Source organism: Phocoena sinus, chromosome 3, assembly GCF_008692025.1.
Source record: "Phocoena sinus isolate mPhoSin1 chromosome 3, mPhoSin1.pri, whole genome shotgun sequence".
Classification (NCBI taxonomy): domain Eukaryota; kingdom Metazoa; phylum Chordata; class Mammalia; order Artiodactyla; family Phocoenidae; genus Phocoena; species Phocoena sinus.
Window position 1 is genome coordinate 42008675 of NC_045765.1, and position 19700 is coordinate 42028374.

At 40.6% G+C, this 19700-nt stretch overlaps 1 protein-coding gene and 1 pseudogene across 2 annotated transcripts; one reads left to right on the forward strand and one right to left on the reverse strand.

Moving 5' to 3' along the window:
- Window positions 1-1140: 1140 nt before the first annotated feature.
- On the reverse strand, window positions 1141-19697 carry MFAP3 (microfibril associated protein 3). Of its 2 annotated transcripts, none has more exons than XM_032627688.1 (3): window positions 19638-19697; window positions 9541-9734; window positions 1141-6379 (listed from the first exon to the last, which is right to left on the reverse strand). In XM_032627688.1, exon 3 carries the CDS (start codon window positions 6234-6236, stop codon window positions 5586-5588), a length of 651 nt encoding a protein of 216 aa, XP_032483579.1. In that variant the 5' UTR covers window positions 6237-6379; window positions 9541-9734; window positions 19638-19697; the 3' UTR covers window positions 1141-5585. The 2 variants fall into 2 exon arrangements, with proteins under 2 accessions (XP_032483579.1, XP_032483578.1); XM_032627687.1 differs by having other exon boundaries at window positions 9279-9734.
- Window positions 12070-12816, forward strand: LOC116751586 (annotated as a pseudogene).
- Window positions 19698-19700: the final 3 nt, after the last annotated feature.

Here is a 19700-nt window from a genome sequence, read left to right on the forward strand (position 1 = left end):
TTTTAATTATCTACCCTGTGTGTGACTTTTTGAATAGGATCTGTCTTCCCATAGGCTGTCAGTTCCCAAAGAGCAGGGACCACCTCTGATTTTACTCATGATAGTGTCCCTAGTTTATGTGCAACAAACATCTGTTGAAAAATTGAATAGGCATAGCCTTAGGTGTTCAAAGGGTCAAGGGACTTGAGCAGAGTAGACTCAGGCATGGTCCAACTGCCTGTAGTTTCTGAAAGAGCAATGAAATTCACATGGTAAAACTACCCCTCAGCGGGAGTTCCTCTTGATAAACTTCCCTTCTGCTTAGGGACAAACTCTTTCCCAGGGGGTGGCTCTTCTACTGTAAGGAGGCCCCCTTGAAGGCTGTTTTATCATCACTCAGGACACTTGAGTCCTCCTTCTCACACGGCTAAGCAGGAGGCAAAGCAGAGTGTTTCCAGCTGTCAGGAAGAAGCAGCATGCTGGCAGCAGCCTCGATCATCCAGGCAGATGGAGCAACATATGTATATTTACATATATATTTCCTAATCAATAGGTTCCAGTGAAAACATGAAAACTCAAGGACATGACTGGAATTTAAGGGGCTCTGAAGGAGTTTGATTCCTTAAAGAAAATTAGGACAATCGAGTTGTGTTTTGTTTTTTTTAGCTGCAGATGATTTCAGGACAAAACGAATAGTACTACTGAATGATCAAACTTCCCTCCCTAAATTGGTAAATCTCCTCTTCCAAATTAGGCACTGCTAGCATTTCTTCTAAGAAACACATTTCTGGGGACAGCCAAAAAGAGCTTTGAAATCTTTTAACCTTATTCCCGCCCCTGCCTGCTTCTCTGACATTCTCCCCTCACAGCCACACAGGCTTATTTCTTCTCTTTCTCCAATAGGCCAACCTTGTTGTCCCCTAGGAACTTTGTTATTGCTTGCTCATAGCAGGTGGCCAGTACGTATCTGATAATGAATAAATAGGTTAAGATAAGCCAATTATACCCCAGCAGAATCCCATAACTTGTCTGTCTGCTGTTTGAGCCACGTGTATTGGAGACTACATAAGTGATGGCTTGAAGATTTAACCTAAGATTTAATGCTTCTGATTCTTGCTTTGTTCATGCATGTGTGGACTGAAAAAAATGCACAACCTAAAAGTTGAGAATTATGTTTTATTCGGCAGACATACTGAGGACTTAAGCCTGGGAAGCGGCCTTTCAGATAGTTCTGAGGGACTGTTCTGAAGAGGTAAGGGAGTAGCCAGGATATACATGAATTTTTGCAACAAAAAACAGGTAGTCAGAACAGCAAAAGATTAGTTAATTAAAGAAAAACCAGACATCTCAAGTTAATGAACTTAATACTTCTCTATGTATGGGAAGATGTAAGAGCCTGGGCTCATCGAAACCATTCCTTTGATGTACACCTTAACTATCTAGGCCGGTATCCTGTTTTTCTCCATCCTGAATCCCCTCAGGGTGCACAGTCAGGGTGGCTGTAGTGGCTGATGGCTTGATGGCTGCAACATCCTTTGTTTACTGATATGGTACACAACATTCTTCATCCATACATGTGAGTATCTTCAAGGAACATGGTTTGCAACTATACCCACCACACAACCACATTTTGCTCCTGTAATTCAAGTGAAGTTGACCTTGTTGCACATTACCAGTTGCCTACAACTTCCATTCTTCACTTTCTTAATAATAAAACACTTCGCTGCAATATGTCCAGTGAAAAAATATACAATTTCATCTTCCCAAGCTTTCATACAGTAACTGCAGGTAGTCATGTAACCTAGTTCTGGAAGCTGTATAGTGGAAGTCAGGTGAGGCTTCTGGAAAGCTATCGCCTTCCTGATAAAAAGGTACAGACTTTGACTGTCTACCGCAAAAAAAAAAAAAAAAATGTATCTCTATAGAAGACTTCAGACAAATGAAATACACTCCACTGAACATTTAATACATTACATTCAAGTACAACTTTTTTTAAAAAAAGGACAAAATTTTAATGTAAGTATTCATTAACATGGTAACCATTTAAACATCATCTGAACCATATTAAACAACTCATTTACTCTTATGAAATGTGTTGAGAATCTAGGAGTTTATGCATAAGCCTTAGCACTTTTGTGTGTGTGTGTGTGTGGTACGCGGGCCTCTCACTGTTGTGGCCTCTCCCGTTGCGGAGCACAGGCTCCGGACGCACAGGCTCAGCGGCCATGGCTCACGGGCTCAGCCGCTCCGCGGCATGTGGGATCTTCCCAGACCGGGGCACGAACCCGTGTCTCCTGCATTGGCAGGCGGACTCTCAACCACTGCGCACCAGGGAAGCCCAAGGCTTAGCACTTTTAACATTGCTGGCGTAGGGGACAAAAGACTGTGTTCTCTTAATAGTGATTCAGGAAATCTGGTATACTTGTGTTACCGTAGCTGATGTGAGGAGGCAAGGCTAGCACCCATGACTGGCCGGGCCCTGGAAAACAAGCATTCACGCTCCCATGCTGCTCTGTGACACAGAATACAAACTCTGATTTAGGTTGAAACTACATGCAGGGCGTGGAGAGGACTGTGCCAAGGGGTTCACTGTGGCTGGAGGACAAAAGGGAAGCTGGGTATTTCGACTTTAAAATACGTGGTAAGTGAGGTGAAGAAGCCGGGAGCCTCCTCACAACCATTCCAGGTCAGCGACTCCCAAGATATTTATATCAAGGTAGTTGGTAGGAAATATAAACGCTCACTGGGCCAGACTCAAGAACTAAACTATCAGAACAGATGCGACTTTGAGGACAGGCTTATCAAACTGCCTATAAACTAATCGCGGTATCAGCTCAAAAGATGCCTGTCTGTCTGATTTCAGCTGGTAAGGAATCTCTAAAAATGTTCACATGTCTATTTTTGGTAAATTTATTTCACAAAGCCACCATTTCATTTCATAAGGACAGTAAGGTTCATTAAATCACAATACAAGACAGAATTTGTAAATGAGATGACATAACTATTTCAAATACAGTTTGTTGCATAAAGGCATTTTCACTAACCATAAAATCTAGCAAGACAGAAGGATAATTACACTACCACTATTGTCAAAAGACTGTTACTGGAGTTTAAGTTCAAAAGGTTAAGGATTTTACAAAAAGACAGCATGAGTATTAATAATATATGAAGAGTATTTGATTAGCTACAGAAAATGTTAGTGACTGTGGTTTTCTTCCTCTGAACAACTAGATTTAGAAAGTAATACCAGCTCCACTTAAATTTTGACCTACTTTAATTTCTTATCAGTGGCACCTTAACCTGGAATACTCAAAGTAATCCAGTTACTTTGACCACCAAATTAAGTCACCGTTACATTTCTAAAGTGATTTATCTAGGATACACTGGAGTAGCCTATACTTGTTATATAGTATTGTGCAAACTTATTTTTTTCCCAATATTTCTTGTATTTTTCCAAAGCCCTGTTTCTCAGGACTTTGATCATTAAATATGTCTACATTAAGGTCCCAAATGCCCATGTCTATTATGAGAACATGTGGGGTAAATCCATTCTCTTTAATGTGACAAGCTGCATTCTAAAAATGACCCCAAACCTGCTATATTGGGACAGGTTGCAAGGTGCTATCTAAAGATCTGAGGGACATTCAGGGGACAGACCTCAGACAAGGGATTTAAAAATTTTTTACATTTTCAAGAGAAACATTCTGGGAAGGGAAAAAGTGTTCTATAATCTAGGGCATGTTCAAGAGCCCTTGCTCTCATAGCCAAATGTATGAAAACAGTGTTCTTTAAAGAAATACAGGTCTATGAGCCAAGACAAGCTTTGGCTAAATGATGGGTAGCTTTTGTTTGGCTCTGGAGGTTTCCATGGAAACAGTCTGAGAGACAGAAAAGGCAGCATTATCATTATCTGTAATGCCATCTGATAAAACTGCACATCGATTCATTCATGCTACTGAGAGCAGATATATTACTTCTGATAAGCCTTCACAAAGGAGAAAGGAGTTCTATCTGGTCACACTTCGAATTTCCTGCCTTCCTCCATTTGAAATTAAAATCCTGATAAAAACCTCCCCCAAACATTTCTCTCAGGAACCTCTGTTCAAGTAATGCTTCAGTAATCAGAAGCCAAATGAAGAAACGTGAAGCACATGGAGCTCCACTGCCAAGTTCTTAAAATTATATGACGCCAAGCTTACTGTAGCTGAAGAAATTATTTTGAAGAGTATGTACAATTCCATTATATCAGATCTCAGCCAGGCAAGAAATACTGTCCTAAGTGTTTATTATACACAGTTGAATCAGGTGGCATCCCTCATAATTTTTCTCCCTCTTTATGTCTAGATCATCTGTATGTGTGTATATATATATCCATCTGTATTAGTATCTATATATTTAGTATAGTAACATACACCACACACCATTATCTAATCTTATTTCAGATTAGTGCTTCTCAGAAAGGCCACAAAAGCAGCCCTAGCTCAAAATTCTATACCTGAAGTACACAAAAATAAAAACCTCAACAATAAAATATAAACAAGACAAACAAGATAAGGAGGCATGCAACCTTTAGCACCATATTAAAGACCACGGAGGGCAAGAGTGTTGACAGAGGTCTAAAGAGGAATTCAGCTGTGGGTTTTCTCCTGGAATGGGATCCCAAACACAGAACTACCTCATAGAGTCCAGTACTTTTAAACAGGGAAAGCCTGAGAAATTCTATGAACAGAAATGTCAAAATCCATTAATTTACCAGACACAGATGATTTGACATTGTTTCTTATTCTAAAAACAATGAAGACATTATTCTTTAGGAACGAACTGTTCACTTTTGGAGAACAGTTGGGAAATCACTGCCGGCTCAATGAGCTAAATGATGCCTCAGTAAGTTAAAAAGACATGATACACCCCCACAAGTTCCAATTTACTCATGGAAAGTAGCTTACTAATGAGCAGTTAGCTCCCCGGTATCTGTATAACGATACAGACATGGGCTACACTGGAGACATTCAACCTAGCATATACAACTGTATGCTCCACCAGCAAGACATCTGAAAAACACCCACACCTCTATGCATAGCATTGGTGTGGGAATCCAAGTCACAAAGTTTCAGCTTGGTCCTTTCCATAAAAAGGACTCAAAGTCTAGGGAAGTGTTTATTCAGAAATGGGCTGAAGATTCTTTTGGTTCAAAGGTGGCAGGTAAGAAGTTAGAGGGCCAGAAATGTCTTTAGATATCATCCAGTGCAAATCCCTCATCTTGTTAGTGGGAAAACTGAGGCCTAAAGTGTCAGCCCTAACAATGGAAGAACCATGACCAGAAGAGAAGCCATGTAATTCTGGGTGTGGTACTTTCCCCATTAGGCTGATGTCTCAGGCCCCTTTAAATCTCAACATGTGTCATTTAATCAAGCTCACGGTAAATGACTGAGAAAGATCAGATAGGGAAAACACTGAATTTTTAGAAAGATTTTGGTAACAATTCATGTCCTGATGTGCTTAATATGAGCAAGGGGAAAGTCCTACTTATCTTTTGGTAAAAATGTTATTTCCTGCATGAAACAGGTTCCTTTTCTGAGAGCCATTTTTGTAGGTACTGGGGTAGCTCACAGCTGGCAGCTTTCAAGTGCCCCATCTTTGTAGTTAGAGTTCAATTCAGCAGATCCTATATCATCAGGCGGGCTGAAATGATTGCTGTCTTGAGAATCTGTATCAATACTTTTGGTCTCTGACTGAAGGTGGACAGAAACCTGAACTGCTATCTCCTGGCCTTGTTCACTCAGGGAACCATCATCCGAATCTCCTCCTGGTGAATTACTCCGGCCCATCTCTGGGTTAATGACAAAGATGCCATCCTGAGCATTCAAGGCAGGTCTCTCTTTAATTCTTTCTCCCATGTCATCAGGGTCATCCACTCGCACAGCCTCAAACATCTCCTCTACAAAGGCCCGACAGTTTAGAATAAGAGGTGGCAGAGGGACGCTTCTTGCCAGTTCTTCAATATAACGAGCAAACTCCATGGTTTTAAACTGTGTGACTTTGGCGAGCTCCAGAGTCTTGGCTGAGGTGATGATGGGGATGCGTTTTGCGATCTCAAAGGCCTTCTGAAGTTTCTCTGCCCCTTCAGTTCGGAAGAATTCATTGATGGCTTTCTCAGTTTTACGAAGATGGCTGCTCATCATGCACAGCCGTGTGACATTCAAGATGAGAGTGATTGTAAAGGCAATCAAGCAAACAACCATGTAGTAGACACTCATGTCTCCCGAGGTGAAGATAACACGCAGGGTGACCGAGTAGGAGGCACGGATCGGAGAGGTGATAAAACATGTATAGAGCCCACGGTCAGCAAAGGCTATGTTGGTGATATTCAGGAAGTTATCAGAAACCAACCATTTTCCACCTGATAACCCAACAGAAATAAAAAATTACAGTATAAAGAATACTATTACTAAATATGCCAACTGCCTTATCAATATTCCACCTCTTCATGAGAGTACTTTAAATCAACTCTTCTATTAGGCTCTGCTATTTCCTTAAAAGATGTAAGAAAGGGCAGACTTTTTATGTTCAGAGTCAGAATTTAAACAGCCTGGAACTTAAAAAAGGGAATCAAGATCTTCCTGACACTAATGATTATCATAACTACCTTTTCACTGCTAGATGTAAGAAGCCTTTCAGGGAGACAGGTGTGTCGACATAATGCTAAATGACTAAACTTAAAAAGAAATATTTACGTGTGTGTGTGTGTCTATATCACAGTCTCTACCTAGACTTTCTCATAAATAGAAGGATGTGCCTCAGAAATATAAAACAATGGTTATTTATAATGGGTTATGAGTAATTTTTACTTCCTTTTAAACTGTTTACTTTCAATAATGAACTTATTTAAGACAAAAACTATTTTTAAAAAACCCTACCAATTTAATGCATTTCTTCAATTACTAAGTGGCTAATCTGGCATGCCTTGCACATGTTAATTTGTCTTGTTAGAAAAGGTTGGTTGATGATAGTATCTTGTTTTTCTGGCAGGAGTAAATGAAGCACAAGCCAAAAGATATGTTTCACAAGCAAGGCTAAATGACCAGCTTGGGAGAGAGAAAAAAGTTGCCCTTAAGATGCCTAGGCTTGTTTTAAACCTAAAACATGCTGCCTCTCTTCCATACATGAAGGTATCTTCATTCAGGGAACGCGTATACAAAAGCACATGAGTATGAAAAACAAAGCACACTGACCACCCACCGTGATTCAACATCCTTTAATAACTTGGAAAAAAAAAAAACCAACTTGGCTCTGCCTGCACAATTCTCACCTTTGTGGTAAGTTCTCAGTGTACTCTGTGCTTTAACTATGAAAGCCATTCAAAGATGGGATAGATGTGCGGTGTAGGTATGAGTCCCAATGCCTAGAGGTGGTGTCCCAGAGGAGGCTGGGTGACTGCTTGTTAAGCACCATTTCAATGTCTAATCTTCCAGATCTCTTTCATCCCTGAGATTCTATGGTTCAGGATTATTTGGGTGGCACGTCAATTAGTAAGTACTGTGGATTGTGCCCGTTCTTATCATCATCAAAATTTATCTAAATTCTAGTTATATTTTTACTAAAGTAAAAAGAGGAAAACATGTAGTTATGAATATAGTCATTATTTTATAAACTTCTGTTCTATAAACTTGGAGCTATGAAAAGGATACCCTGTGAATCCACGGTATGATGAACTACATAGACTCCATTCATCAACCACTATAACCACAATCTAAACTCTCTAGCTTACTTGCTGATAATAGCTCAAGATTTATGAACCTTATACTAGACTAATATGCTCTTTAAACTCTCCTCACTTGAGATTCATAAAATTTAATATAATTGTCCAGAGCTGCTGCTGAAAGCATCAATGACAGATGTTAGTGGTTTTCAAAGTAAGGGCAAAATAGGAAAATAAAACTGTCATTCCACTTGGCTGGTCTCATCCTGACCTAAGCTTTGTCTATACAGTCAGTCCGTAATAATCACATTGATTAACTCACATCTTAAATGAGTTTGTTAGGACCCTAGAGCCAAACGAGATAAGAGTCTAGTTCAGTGGATCCAAACAGGGAACCCCAAATCATGTTCAAAATTCCACTCTAGAGATTCTGCTTTCTGGGTACCACTGTAGAGATTCTGATTTAATAGGTCTATATTCTTAAGAAGCTCTGTTCTTTCTAACATTCAAACTCTTCAATCCCTTGGTGGCCAGTTACTCAGTTTGCATAACGTTAAAATATTTAGCGTATACTTTAGAAGGAAGCACCATCTGTCTCCTTTTCTGTTTTCCACTCTAATATGAATAGCCAAATATCCTTATATTCCAAGAGATTAGACTATCTTTCTAGCAAAAAATATAAAGCGGCCTTTTCCGAAAAGTGTAGCTTGTGAGGATCCCAGAATTTAATCTTTATCCCATTGATATTTCATGGAGATTTCTTCCTAAGGTGTTTTAACACAAGTAGTCTTCAAAAAAAAAATCTTTCTAACAGAACACTAATTAAAGGAAATAGTATTCTGATTAAGATGTGTTTACGGGTTCACAAACAGCATAATCAAATAAAAACCTGTCAAAAAGTAGACCTTGGTCACATTATTATGATGTTTGTGTGATTTTTTAAGACTGACAGACAAAAAAAAAAATACAAGGGAAACTCTCCTGTTTTCAAGTAAATTAAGGTATAGAATAGAAAGGGCTTATAGAGTTCCTCCTCAGTGCCCTTCTGATTCTGAGGGACTTAAAGTTTTATGCACAGATCTTTATAACTATTTTTAAAAACATCCTGGATTTCCTCCAACATTTTTAGTAACTCATTTCTGAACAAAACATTTTTATTTATGACTCTAAGTCTAACCCAAATCCTTCTTGCTGTATTCACACAGGGCCAGCACTCTGTACTACTCACATTACAGTCTAGGTGAATGGTGCCCCTGGAGTTGTGCAGTGTGTAGCCTGCACAGCTGTATGCAGCAACCCTGATGGAGTCTACCTTGAATGAAGAAGGAAACCAGCTCACCAAGAGGAGAGAAAATAGCTCACCATCATTATGTGAACACCTTTTAAATTCATAACTATTCTCTATTTATTTTCTTCTGGTTAAGTAATTACCATTATTTTGCTTTTTCTGATAGGTATAATACTCCAGGCCTTCCAAAGTTTTAACTATTTACTGTAGTACCTCATCTTAGAGATTTCTTGTTGAATATGCCTTAAAACCAAGAAGAAAGAAGTAATAGGAAATGAGTAACCTTGATTAGTTATACTCTGGCATAGTTACCTCTGCCTCTGTTATCCAGCTGCTGTCCTTTTGAGTTGTACCAATAGACACCTTCATAGTGGTCGACTGTGAGAAGACACTCAATTGAAACACTAGTTCCCTCTCTGGCTATGATGACATCATCACCTGAGTGGGAATCTGCTGAGAGTTCAAAACTTGGGAGAAATGATGCATTGGAAGAACTATGATTTGCTCCCAGCGGGGTCATTTGGTTGAAGCCTACATCTTCCAAAGCAAAAGCAGCTGGCACAGTAACACTCACCACTAAAGTGAATAAACAACAATGTGGCTTCATGGGAAAATGGGAGAAAATCTTGTTTAGAGTTGGAGAACCGAAAAGCTTCTATATTATAACAAGAGCACGGTGATTGCTTGGTATTGGAGTTTTCAAAAAAAATGGTAGATCCAGGTATATTTTGAAGTCTTCAAGATTAAAAGAGATGAGTGGAGACCAACCTAAAAGAAAGCCAGATATAAAGTTTAACCAGGAAAGACTCATAGTAGGGTGAAACTCTATGTACTAAAAATAAACAGATGTGAAACTGATTAGAATAATTGGCATCAACATTAGGGAGTGAAACAGAGAGAACACCACCTAAAAATCCCAATGGAATCGGTTGAAAGAGCACTGAATTGGGAAACGGCAGACCTAGATTCTGGTATTAGCTTTGCTACTAACTAGCTGTAGGTCCTTGGCAAGTAGCTAGGCTTGTTCTCTCATGTGTCAAATGAGGGACTGGATGAGACAATCTCTAAGGGCCCTTCTAGTTCTGAAATGCTGTGATTCTATTTCACTCTGACAAACTCCAAGCAACAGGGAGCCAATGAAGGTTAAAATATTTAGCTTAATGATCTTTTATTCCAACCTGCACCATTACCAAATGCTGTTATATCAATAATTTAAATCAACTGGTACATTATAATCATAACCATGGAGCTCAAAATTTGAGTAATTCAAGTACACAGACATATAAGATATAAATAATACAGGGCTACCTGAAGTAGTTTTTTTGCTTTAACATTAGAAAGAAAACTGCACTACTACATGTACATAAATAGTTACTGACTTCTGAGGCTATAGAAACTCCCTCTTGGGCAAGAATGTTAGACAAAAGAATTTTCCTTTAATAATTTCTTCAATATCAAGAAACAAAATTCAGTATATTTAAGTTTGTAAGAATACCAGATTTCTAGCTCAAAGTCTATAAAATTAGCTAAGGGAGGAACTGACACCTTAAATGTCTAGTTGGTAGAAATACAGATGTAAGCTACAGGGAAAGATTGTCAGACACGTTTAAAAGAAGAGTAAAATATCATAAATAAAAGCAAAATGATATCCCAGTGTAAGAATCTATGTGATTATGATGAACTTCCTGGTAATTTGATTCCTCTTTTAAAATCAGACTCTTTTTTAAAAAATTTAGTTATTTAATTTATTTATTTTTGGCTGCGTTGGGTCTTCGTTGCTGCACGCGGGCTTTCTCTAGTTGCGGTGAGTGGGGGCTACTCTCTGTTGCGGTGCGCGGGCTTCAGTAGTTGTGGCACATGGGCTCAGTAGTTGCGTCTCATGGGCTCCAGAGCGCAGGCTCAGTAGTTGTGGCCCACGGGCTTAGTTGCACTGCGGCATGTGGGATCTTCCCAGACCAGGGCTCGAACCTGTGTCCCCTGCGTTGGCAGGAGGATTCTTAACCACTGTGCCACCAGGGAAGCCCCTAAAATCACTGACTCTTAAAGAAATATTTCAAATTCTATTTCTATAAAATATGGGATGAAACACCTAGCTTTATTTCTTATGAGGGCCCAAAATAATTAGTTTTGGAAATGACATTTACTCCCCTGTATACTCACGTGAAAGCTGCTTGATCATACAACATAAAAATCAATTGATCATTGTATTTTGCCATTAAACTACTCAAAGTCTAAATTACATTAAGTTGTAAATATCATTTAATCTTCATTAGACCTTGAAAGGATGGTTGGATGATGACAATAATTTTCTCTTTCAAATTTAAGTATGGACTATTTAGAGTAAAACAAAGAACTTCAGAGTTTGCTATACATAAATAGATAAACACATGTGCTTGTTTCCATTTCTTTCCAAAACCCCACTAAAATGACACTAAAGGAAACAAAGCACTTAGGCACTGCAGGGGATTATAGAAGTGATCTGGTCTAACCTCTTCACTGTGACTTGCTCTTTAAGAGCATACTATAAGTTAGCAGGAGAATCCTGGTCTCTATTAGGAGGGAGTGGAGGGTGGAAACAATAGAAATAACATTTATTAAATGACTGAAGTAAGCCAGGCACTGTGCTAGGGCTTGATATATGTAAGCTCCCAACTTTTTCACTACAATTGGCAGATGTGATTTTTGTCCTTTATTCTAGACTCGTGGTTCTCAACAGGGACAGGAAATGAGTATGCTGAAAAAGCGCTCCAAGTTTGCCCCAGGACTTCCATAACAAGTACCTGTGGCTTCATCCAAGTTGGCATTTACCAAATTTCATTCATTTCTTCTACCGTTATGATTTTTTTTTGCTATATCCATGAACCATATTATTATTAGTTATGCTTTTCTTTAAAAAACTCATTTTTTCATATATTTATGTTAAAAGGAAAGTCTGTATCACATCTGTAGATAAAAGTAAGTGTACACATAAGCACAATGCAAACAAAGTCATGTTATTAACTTCTAGAGATACTGCCATCTGTTGAAGGCTCTGAGCTAGAGGCCTGCTCTCTTTGTGGAGAAAACAAAAACAAAACAAAACAGCTCTTTCCTGGCTGGAACCATGGAGAGTGCAGAAGAGAAGAAAAAGAAGGTTCCTGCTGTGCCAGAAACCCTTAAGAAAAAGTGAATTTCACAGAGCTTAAGATCAAGAGCCTGAGGAAGAAATTTGCCCAAAAGATGCTTCGAAAGGCACGGAGGAAGTTGATCTATGAAAAAGCTAAGCACTATCACAGGGAATACCGGCAGATGTACAGAACTGAAATTCGAACGGCTGGGATGGCAAGAAAAGCTGGCAACTTCCACGTACCCGCGGAACCCAAATTGGCATTTGTCATCAGGATCAGAGGTATCAATGGTGTGAGCCCAAAGGTTCGAAAGGTGTTGCAGCTTCCTCGCCTCCGTCAGATTTTCAATGGCACATTTGTGAAGCACGAGGAGGCTTCAATTAACATGCTGAGAATCGTGGAACCATACACTGATTGCACGGGGGTACCCAAACCTGAAGTCAGTAAATGAACTGATCTACAAGCGTGGTTATGGCAAAAGCAACAAGAAGCGAATTGCCCTGACGGATAACGTGTTGATTGCTCGATCTCTCGGCAAATACGGTATTATCTGCATGGAGGATCTGATTCATGAGATCTATACTGTTGGAAAACGTTTCAAAGAAGCGAACAACTTCCTGTGGCCCTTCAAATTGTCTTCTCCACGAGGTGGAATGAAGAAAAAGACCACCCATTTTGTAGAAGGTGGAGATGCTGACAACAGGGAAGACCAGATCGACAGGCTTATTAGAAGGATGAACTAAGGTATCTACCATGATTATTTTTGTAATCTGGTCAGTTAATAAACAGTGACTGCTTTCAAACTGAAAAAAAACAAAACAAACCTCCCAGAACTCCACTTTATCCTAATACCACCTCATTTCTTATTCTGCCACTCCTTTGCTCCCCACCGCTTCTTACTACAGAGTTTAGAACCCACTATTTTAGACCAGAGGTATACATTTTAATCTATTCAACTGTGTCTACTGAGCAGCTACTTTTTGCCAACCTACTCTACCACAGACACCATCTCTGCCTTCACGGAGCTCAGTCAGGTAGAGGACATAGACACTAAGTACATACAAAATACACTAAATGCTACCCAAGGGAAAGTACAGGATGCTACAGGAGCACCCAACATGGAGAGCTAACCATGTCGCAGAAAGCCTCCCTGAGAAAGTAAGGTATGCAATAGGACCTGAGGATAAATGGGAATCGAGAATGCAAGAGGGCCATCTAGGTAAAGGGATGGGGGCAGGGAAAAAGCAGAGGGGTCACTGGTTAGAAGGTGTTCAGGAAAAAGCTACAAGTTGTGGCCAGAGAGTTATGGGTCTGATTCCTGATTCTGGAGGGGAGCAGTTTCAACCAACAGCAAAACTGGAGGTAGACTTTGGGAACTGGAGTGGCAGGTTGAAGTGAGTGAAAGAGATAATTGTCCAAGGTGAAGCAGTCAAAGAATTGAGAGGCTCAAAAGTGGGGTACCTCATGTAAGGGGGTGTTAATGTCCCCCCAGGATCAAGGCAGCTAAGGTAGAAGACACTGGAAATAGAAGAAATGGACTCACTCTCCCTGCTCTGAGATCAGGAGCTTCAGGGGAATGAATAGCTTCCATGTGACAGCCTCCACGTGACAGGGCTGTAGGGCAATAGTGTCCTGGCAGTGTTACTGCTGTATGGAATCCCTTCTTCATGCAGCTTCCCTGAGCCTCCTCTCAAGGCCTGGCTCTTCCTCCCATATGGATCCAGAGTATACCTGGACGCAGGATGGCTATTCCCTGACCCCTGTAGCCCTCACCATTACACTATTCACCTGGCTCTAGTATATGCTGCTCTGTACTACCAGGCAGTCTACACCATCTCACCTATGAGCCCTTTAAGCACAGGGACTGTATTTTTTTGATGCTATGTTTCGTAACTCGCACATGTTCAATAAATACTTACTGATAGAGAATAGTTTGAATATAATCAAGTATGTTATGGATCTTTGTAAATTGAAGAATGGTATACGACAGGGATCATAATTATTCAGGCCCACATGCATTTACTAGCACTTGTTATATTCTCTGAGACAAAAAGAACCAATGTTGTAATCTCGAAAGATCCTAAAGGCATAATGCCTAAACGCATTCCATGAACCAACCACTAACCCTCAAAGTCTTCATTTACCATCTAGTCCTAGGAGATAATGGTGGCAATAAAAGATTACCAAGTCCAGAGTTTCCAAGCCAGGCTGAATATCACAATCACCTAGAGAACTTGTTAAAAATATAGATTACTGGGTTCCACCCCAGACCTACTGACCTGGTGAATAAGAACCTCTGCGTTTGGACCTTGGAATTCATGGTTTTTAACTAGCTCCCTGGGTGATTCTGAGGCAGAGGGTCCATGGACTAGCAACCACTAATATACTTCCTCATTTCCTCTACAACAGCCCTGCTCCAGACTGTCTGAACACTTCCAATACAAGAGAACTATTACTCAGATTACATTCTGGATTGTTCACCCTGGAACATCATACTTGCTGGCCTCTGATAAAGGCAGGGTAGCAGAGAAGTTCAGAGTACAGACTCTGGAACCAGGTTTCCTGGGCTTGAATCCTGGCTCTGACTCTAACCAGCCTTACGACTTTTGTTAATGATTTAATCTCTCTGTGCCTCAGTCCCCCCATCTTTAAAACAGGGAAAATAATAGCATCTATTTTCACAGGACTATTGCAAGGTCTGAATGAGACAGTATATAAAAAACACAGAGTCTGGTAATAGTAATCACTGAATAAGCTCTAGATATTATTATTGCTGATGGTCCTTTCAGGTGCTAAAATCTACACCTTACAGCAAAGCCATTATTTAAGATAAATAAAACACTTTTACTTGGAATACCATGCAACCATTTAAAAATCATGGAGGAGGGAGGGGAAACACCACTAGGTAATTTCAGTCTTTAAATTTCACACTCTTTTTCTCATTGCAAATAAATATTTTACAATGATAATGGATCAAACAGGAACTGTAAACTGACCTTGGAGCCCAACCATTATATTACATTGTTTTTAATGTGTCCTGAGCTTGTGGTAGAGAGCTTTTGTTGTGATCTACCTAGCCCGTGTTTCCCTTTTTGGAGCCCTGCCTTCTTAGGCCCAGGAGGAAGTCAACCCACTGGCTAAGAAGAATCTTGTTCTTGGAATTTGGATTGAGACACTGTGGGTTAGGGCCATCTGAGGAAGAGAAGCCTTATAGGGAGCTGAGGCAATCAGGTTAGAGAAAGGACAACAGGGGTGGAGAAGGGAAAGAGAGAGGAGACAGGAGAAAGGGGCTGCTGGTGGTGGAAAGAGCTGCAGAAGGGAAGAGAAAGAGGGACTCACACATGCTGCTCCGGCTCCTGATAGAATTCTACTTCCTGGCTTCAATATGACTTTTTTTTTTTTGGCAGTACGCGGGCCTCTCACTGCTGTGGCCTCTCCCATTGCGGAGCACAGGCTCCGGACGCACAAGCCGAGCGGCCATGGCTCATGGGCCCAGTTGCTCCGCGGCATGTGGGATCCTCCCGGACCGGGACACGAACCCGTGTCCCCTGCATCAGCAGGCAGACTCTCAACCACTGCGCCACCAGGGAAGCCCTTATTTTCTTTTTGAGAAATAAACATCTTGGAGATATGGGGATATATGTATAGTTGATTCACTTTGTTATACAGCAGAGACTAACACACTATTGTAAAGCAATTATACTCCAATAAAGATGTTAAAAAAAGAAATAAACATCTTTATCTAATTTTATTCAAAATTAAAACCACAAAAATGAAGGCTGACTGTGCAAACAATGAAGGAAATGGAGAAACGGTCAGGTGGGAGAAAAAAGACTGAGTTCAGCAAAACCTGGAAGGCAGGGGCAGAGACAGCTAACTATATACAAGAGAAGTACTGAAGAGAAGTGTAATTGTGCTGTGAAAACAAAAGAGAAAGGAGGACTTCATGAATTTTAGAAATGCAACTCACTTAAAAGTTTGGGACTTTGCATAATATCATGCCTGCTATTCTCAATGGAGCAGCTGACATTTGGAGGCTAAGAAGAAAGAGTTCAAAAAGGAAAATCAAAGTGCCACCTTCCTGTAAACAGTTAAAAAGGGCTATGCTATGCTTGTGATTGAAGTTACTTGGTAGAATGTTTTATTACCTTTCTTCAGCATGAATAGGATAACTGAAAAGTGTGATATTTAAGTTTAATCTAACTCCTTTTTCATCTTTCAGGTACACTAAAACGTTAGCTTTTCTAGGATCATGAATAATCAGAAATGTAGATGATTTTACCCTCCAGAATCATTCTGGATATTGGCTATATCATTAAAAAAGAAAAAGAAAGAAAAGCGCCTAAGCTATCATCCCTAACAGATTGCCTTGTTGCTGTTCCTGCCAAATTCTGAGAGAAGAAATATTTCCATTCTCTTCCAATTTTCAACAGAAGTAAATAAGGAAGTAATGTGGCTAACTTCCATTCTTGTGGCTCAATATTAAGTTGGCTGAGGAAAACAGCTGTTTGCAGAAATAGTTCTGGGATAATTCAAAGGAAGGAAAAACACTTGATGCCCAGATGGTATTGGTTTTTGCTCCAAGTATACTGGGATATTAACGGTTCATTCTCCATAGTTAACTGCGTTCAAGGCTGTATTTACAGCTTATCCACTCTCCTCAGCCTGCACTGTTACACTTGAAAAATGGAGAAGGTCCCTACACGAGGCACACAAATGGTCAGAGTGGCATTCTGAATTGGCAAAGGGGAGAAAAAAAATGAAGAGCAGGCTGTTAGCACTCCTCTATCCTTTCAGAGAATAAATGTAAAGCTGTTGTGCTTATACTCGACCACTGCTATAGATAACATAAAAAGGTTAGTAATACGCAAACAGAAATCATCATTTTGAGGGCCATTTTCCAAAAAGTTTCTGAATAGCCCTTATGCTCCCAACAGCATCTTAGAGCCATCACACACCTCATCACTGGCCTTTGGGCACTTGGCTCAAATGTCAGCATATTTTCTGGTACACTGAGGAACACCCTCTGTATTTGCTGAAGTTGTGCTTCAAACCATGGTTAGTTGTTATGCCCTTGACTTTGATCATTTTTGCCATAAGCATTTGCTTATGAAGCTACACAAAGACATAGATATGACAAGCTTAGACTTATGATCTCCTTGCCCATTTTTTTCTCTATAGTCTGAACCTCCCCCTGCCCCCACACCCTCCCAGTATCTCAAACTCAGTATAACTAAAAAAGAACTCCTCACTCTCATGCTCAGATCTACCTGTCCAGTATATACATAGTTCAAACGATAACCACACAATACAATTCTTCCAGTTTTGCAAGATCAAAGTTACAGTGTCATCATGGCTGTGTGGTCAGGAACATGGATTCTGGCGTTAGAGTGCCTGATGTGGGACTTCCCTGGTGGTGCAGTGGTTAAGAATCCGCTTGCCAATGCAGGCGACACCGGTTCGAGCCCAGGTCCGGGAGGATATCACGTGCCTCGGAGCAACTAAGCCCGTGCACCGCAACTACTGAGCCTGCACTCCAGAGCCTGCGAGCCACAACTACTGAAGCCTGCGTGCCTACAGCCCGTGCTCCGCAACAAGAGAAGCCACCGCAATGAGAAGCCCGTGCACTGCAACGAAGAGTAGCCCCGCTCACTGCAACTACAGAAAGCCCGTGCGCAGCAACGAAGACCCAACACAGCCAAAAATAAATAAATAAAATAAATTTATTAAAAAAATAAAGATGCAGATTTCTTGGGCATCTGCATCTTTGCCGTGCATGCAGTTTTAATGACTTACAAATCAAGCCCATGTATCTTTTGATTTTCAAAACCTTACTGTAATTCACTGATTCTCAAAGTGTGGTGCAGGGGCCTCTGGGGGTCCCTAAGACTTTTTCAAAATGAGTTTCGTATTAATACTAGAAAATTATTTGCTCTTTTCTCTCTCATTCTCACACAATATGGTGCAGTTTTCCAGAGGCTACATAATGAATGCTATCACAAAAGAGTGAATGCAGAAGGAGATATGAGAATCTAGTTGTCTTCTATTAAGCCAGATACTAAAAAAAAACTTGTAACAATGTAAAACAATGCCATTCTTTCCAATAATTTTCTTTTGGAAAATATTCTTCATAGAAATACTATTTATGTTAACATGTAATAAATGTATCATTTTAAATAAATAATTTTTGAAAAGCTGTTTTGATATATAAAATGGCATACTGAGGAACTCTGGGAGAGGGAGGGTGTCAGGGAGTGCTGGTTGAGAGTGGGTATGAGGGAACTCTGGGCGAGGGAAGGGGTGGGGGGAAAAATGGCATATTGATAGTTATAAGCACACAAACAAAAACTCTCTGACGTTCTCAATAAGTTTTAAAAGTGTCAAGGGATACTAAGACCAAAAAGTTTGAACACTTTCTATTATAATTATTATCAGTAGTATTTTAAGGATAAGACAGTTAAGTGGCTTGCCAAGATTCTATTCTTAAACCTCCAATTTTATGCATTTCCATTACAACAGAAAATCAGAGGAAAACACCTATTTTATACTTAAAGTGTTGTTTTTTTTGGGAATAGGCATTTTTAACATGCTCCCAGGTGATACTGATGCCCCTAAATTTAGAGAAGCACCATCAAAGCAAAGGAAACCATCTGAAGAGTTTTAGGAAGTGACAATTATGTATAGACATTAAAATGGTCATTCTGAAAGCATTAAATGGAGTTGGAAGACGTTGGTTCTTAAAAGGCCAGGTGCCTTCACCTCTCTGGGACTTAGTTTTTCACATCTCTACAGGGAGGGTGTCTCTAATGCTTTTCTGGCCGTCATTTTGGGTTTCATGCATTCCACTGTCCAAGGGCAAGTGAAGAGGTGCATCTTTCTGATGAAGGGTCAGGAGTAACCTAAAGTCATAAATCACAGCATGTCACTCTTGGGCACAGAAACCTTCAGTGCTTTTCCACTGCTTTCCAAATAAAAGTCAAAATCCTTCTCCTGGCTCACAGCCCCTACAAGGGTTGGCCAGTTTAAGTCTCTGGTCTCATCTTCCTCTTTTTGCTCCACGCACAGCAGCCTTTTTCCTCTTCCTTGGCCTGGCTCGGTTTGTTCCCACAAGAAGGCGTTTGCACTTGCTATTCCTTCTGCTTCTAAGACTCTTCACCAGATCTTCAAAAGGTTTACTCCCTCGCTTCGTTCCGTCACCTTATTCTGCTTAATTTTCTTTAAAGCACTCACTACCGTCTTAGATAATCGTGTTTGTTTGTTGACCTGTTTATAGTCGGTCTCCTCCGCTAGGCTGTCAACTACTTGTGAGCAAAGCCACAGTCGCTCGTAAACCAGTATGTCCCAAACGCCCAGAGAAGTGCCTGGCAGGTATGTGGAGCTCCGTAAATATACGACGGCCGAACTCCTGCAGCCCAGGCCAGGCTTGCAAAAGGGCAGCGGATACCCCACCCTCCTTCACGTTGTACACCAACCCACCGCTCAAACCCACGCCCCGGCACCGCTAGTAACCCACCCCCACCCCGCCCCAGCCCTAGACCACGACCGCGAACTAGCCCTCACTCACCAGACCCTTGCCAAGCTCCTTCCGGCTGGACCGGCTGCTTGACCCGGAAGCTCTCTCAGGTAG

Excerpts from the sequence above, each read along its gene's own strand:
- MFAP3 (XM_032627687.1), bottom strand. The coding sequence starts at position 9,573 with ATGAAGCCACATTGTTGTTTATTCACTTTAGTGGTGAGTGTTACTGTG. Across the intron at positions 6,380-9,278 it reads GCTGGATAACAGAGGCAGAG|GTGGAAAATGGTTGGTTTCT; the intron begins GTAACTATGCCA and ends TTGGGTTATCAG.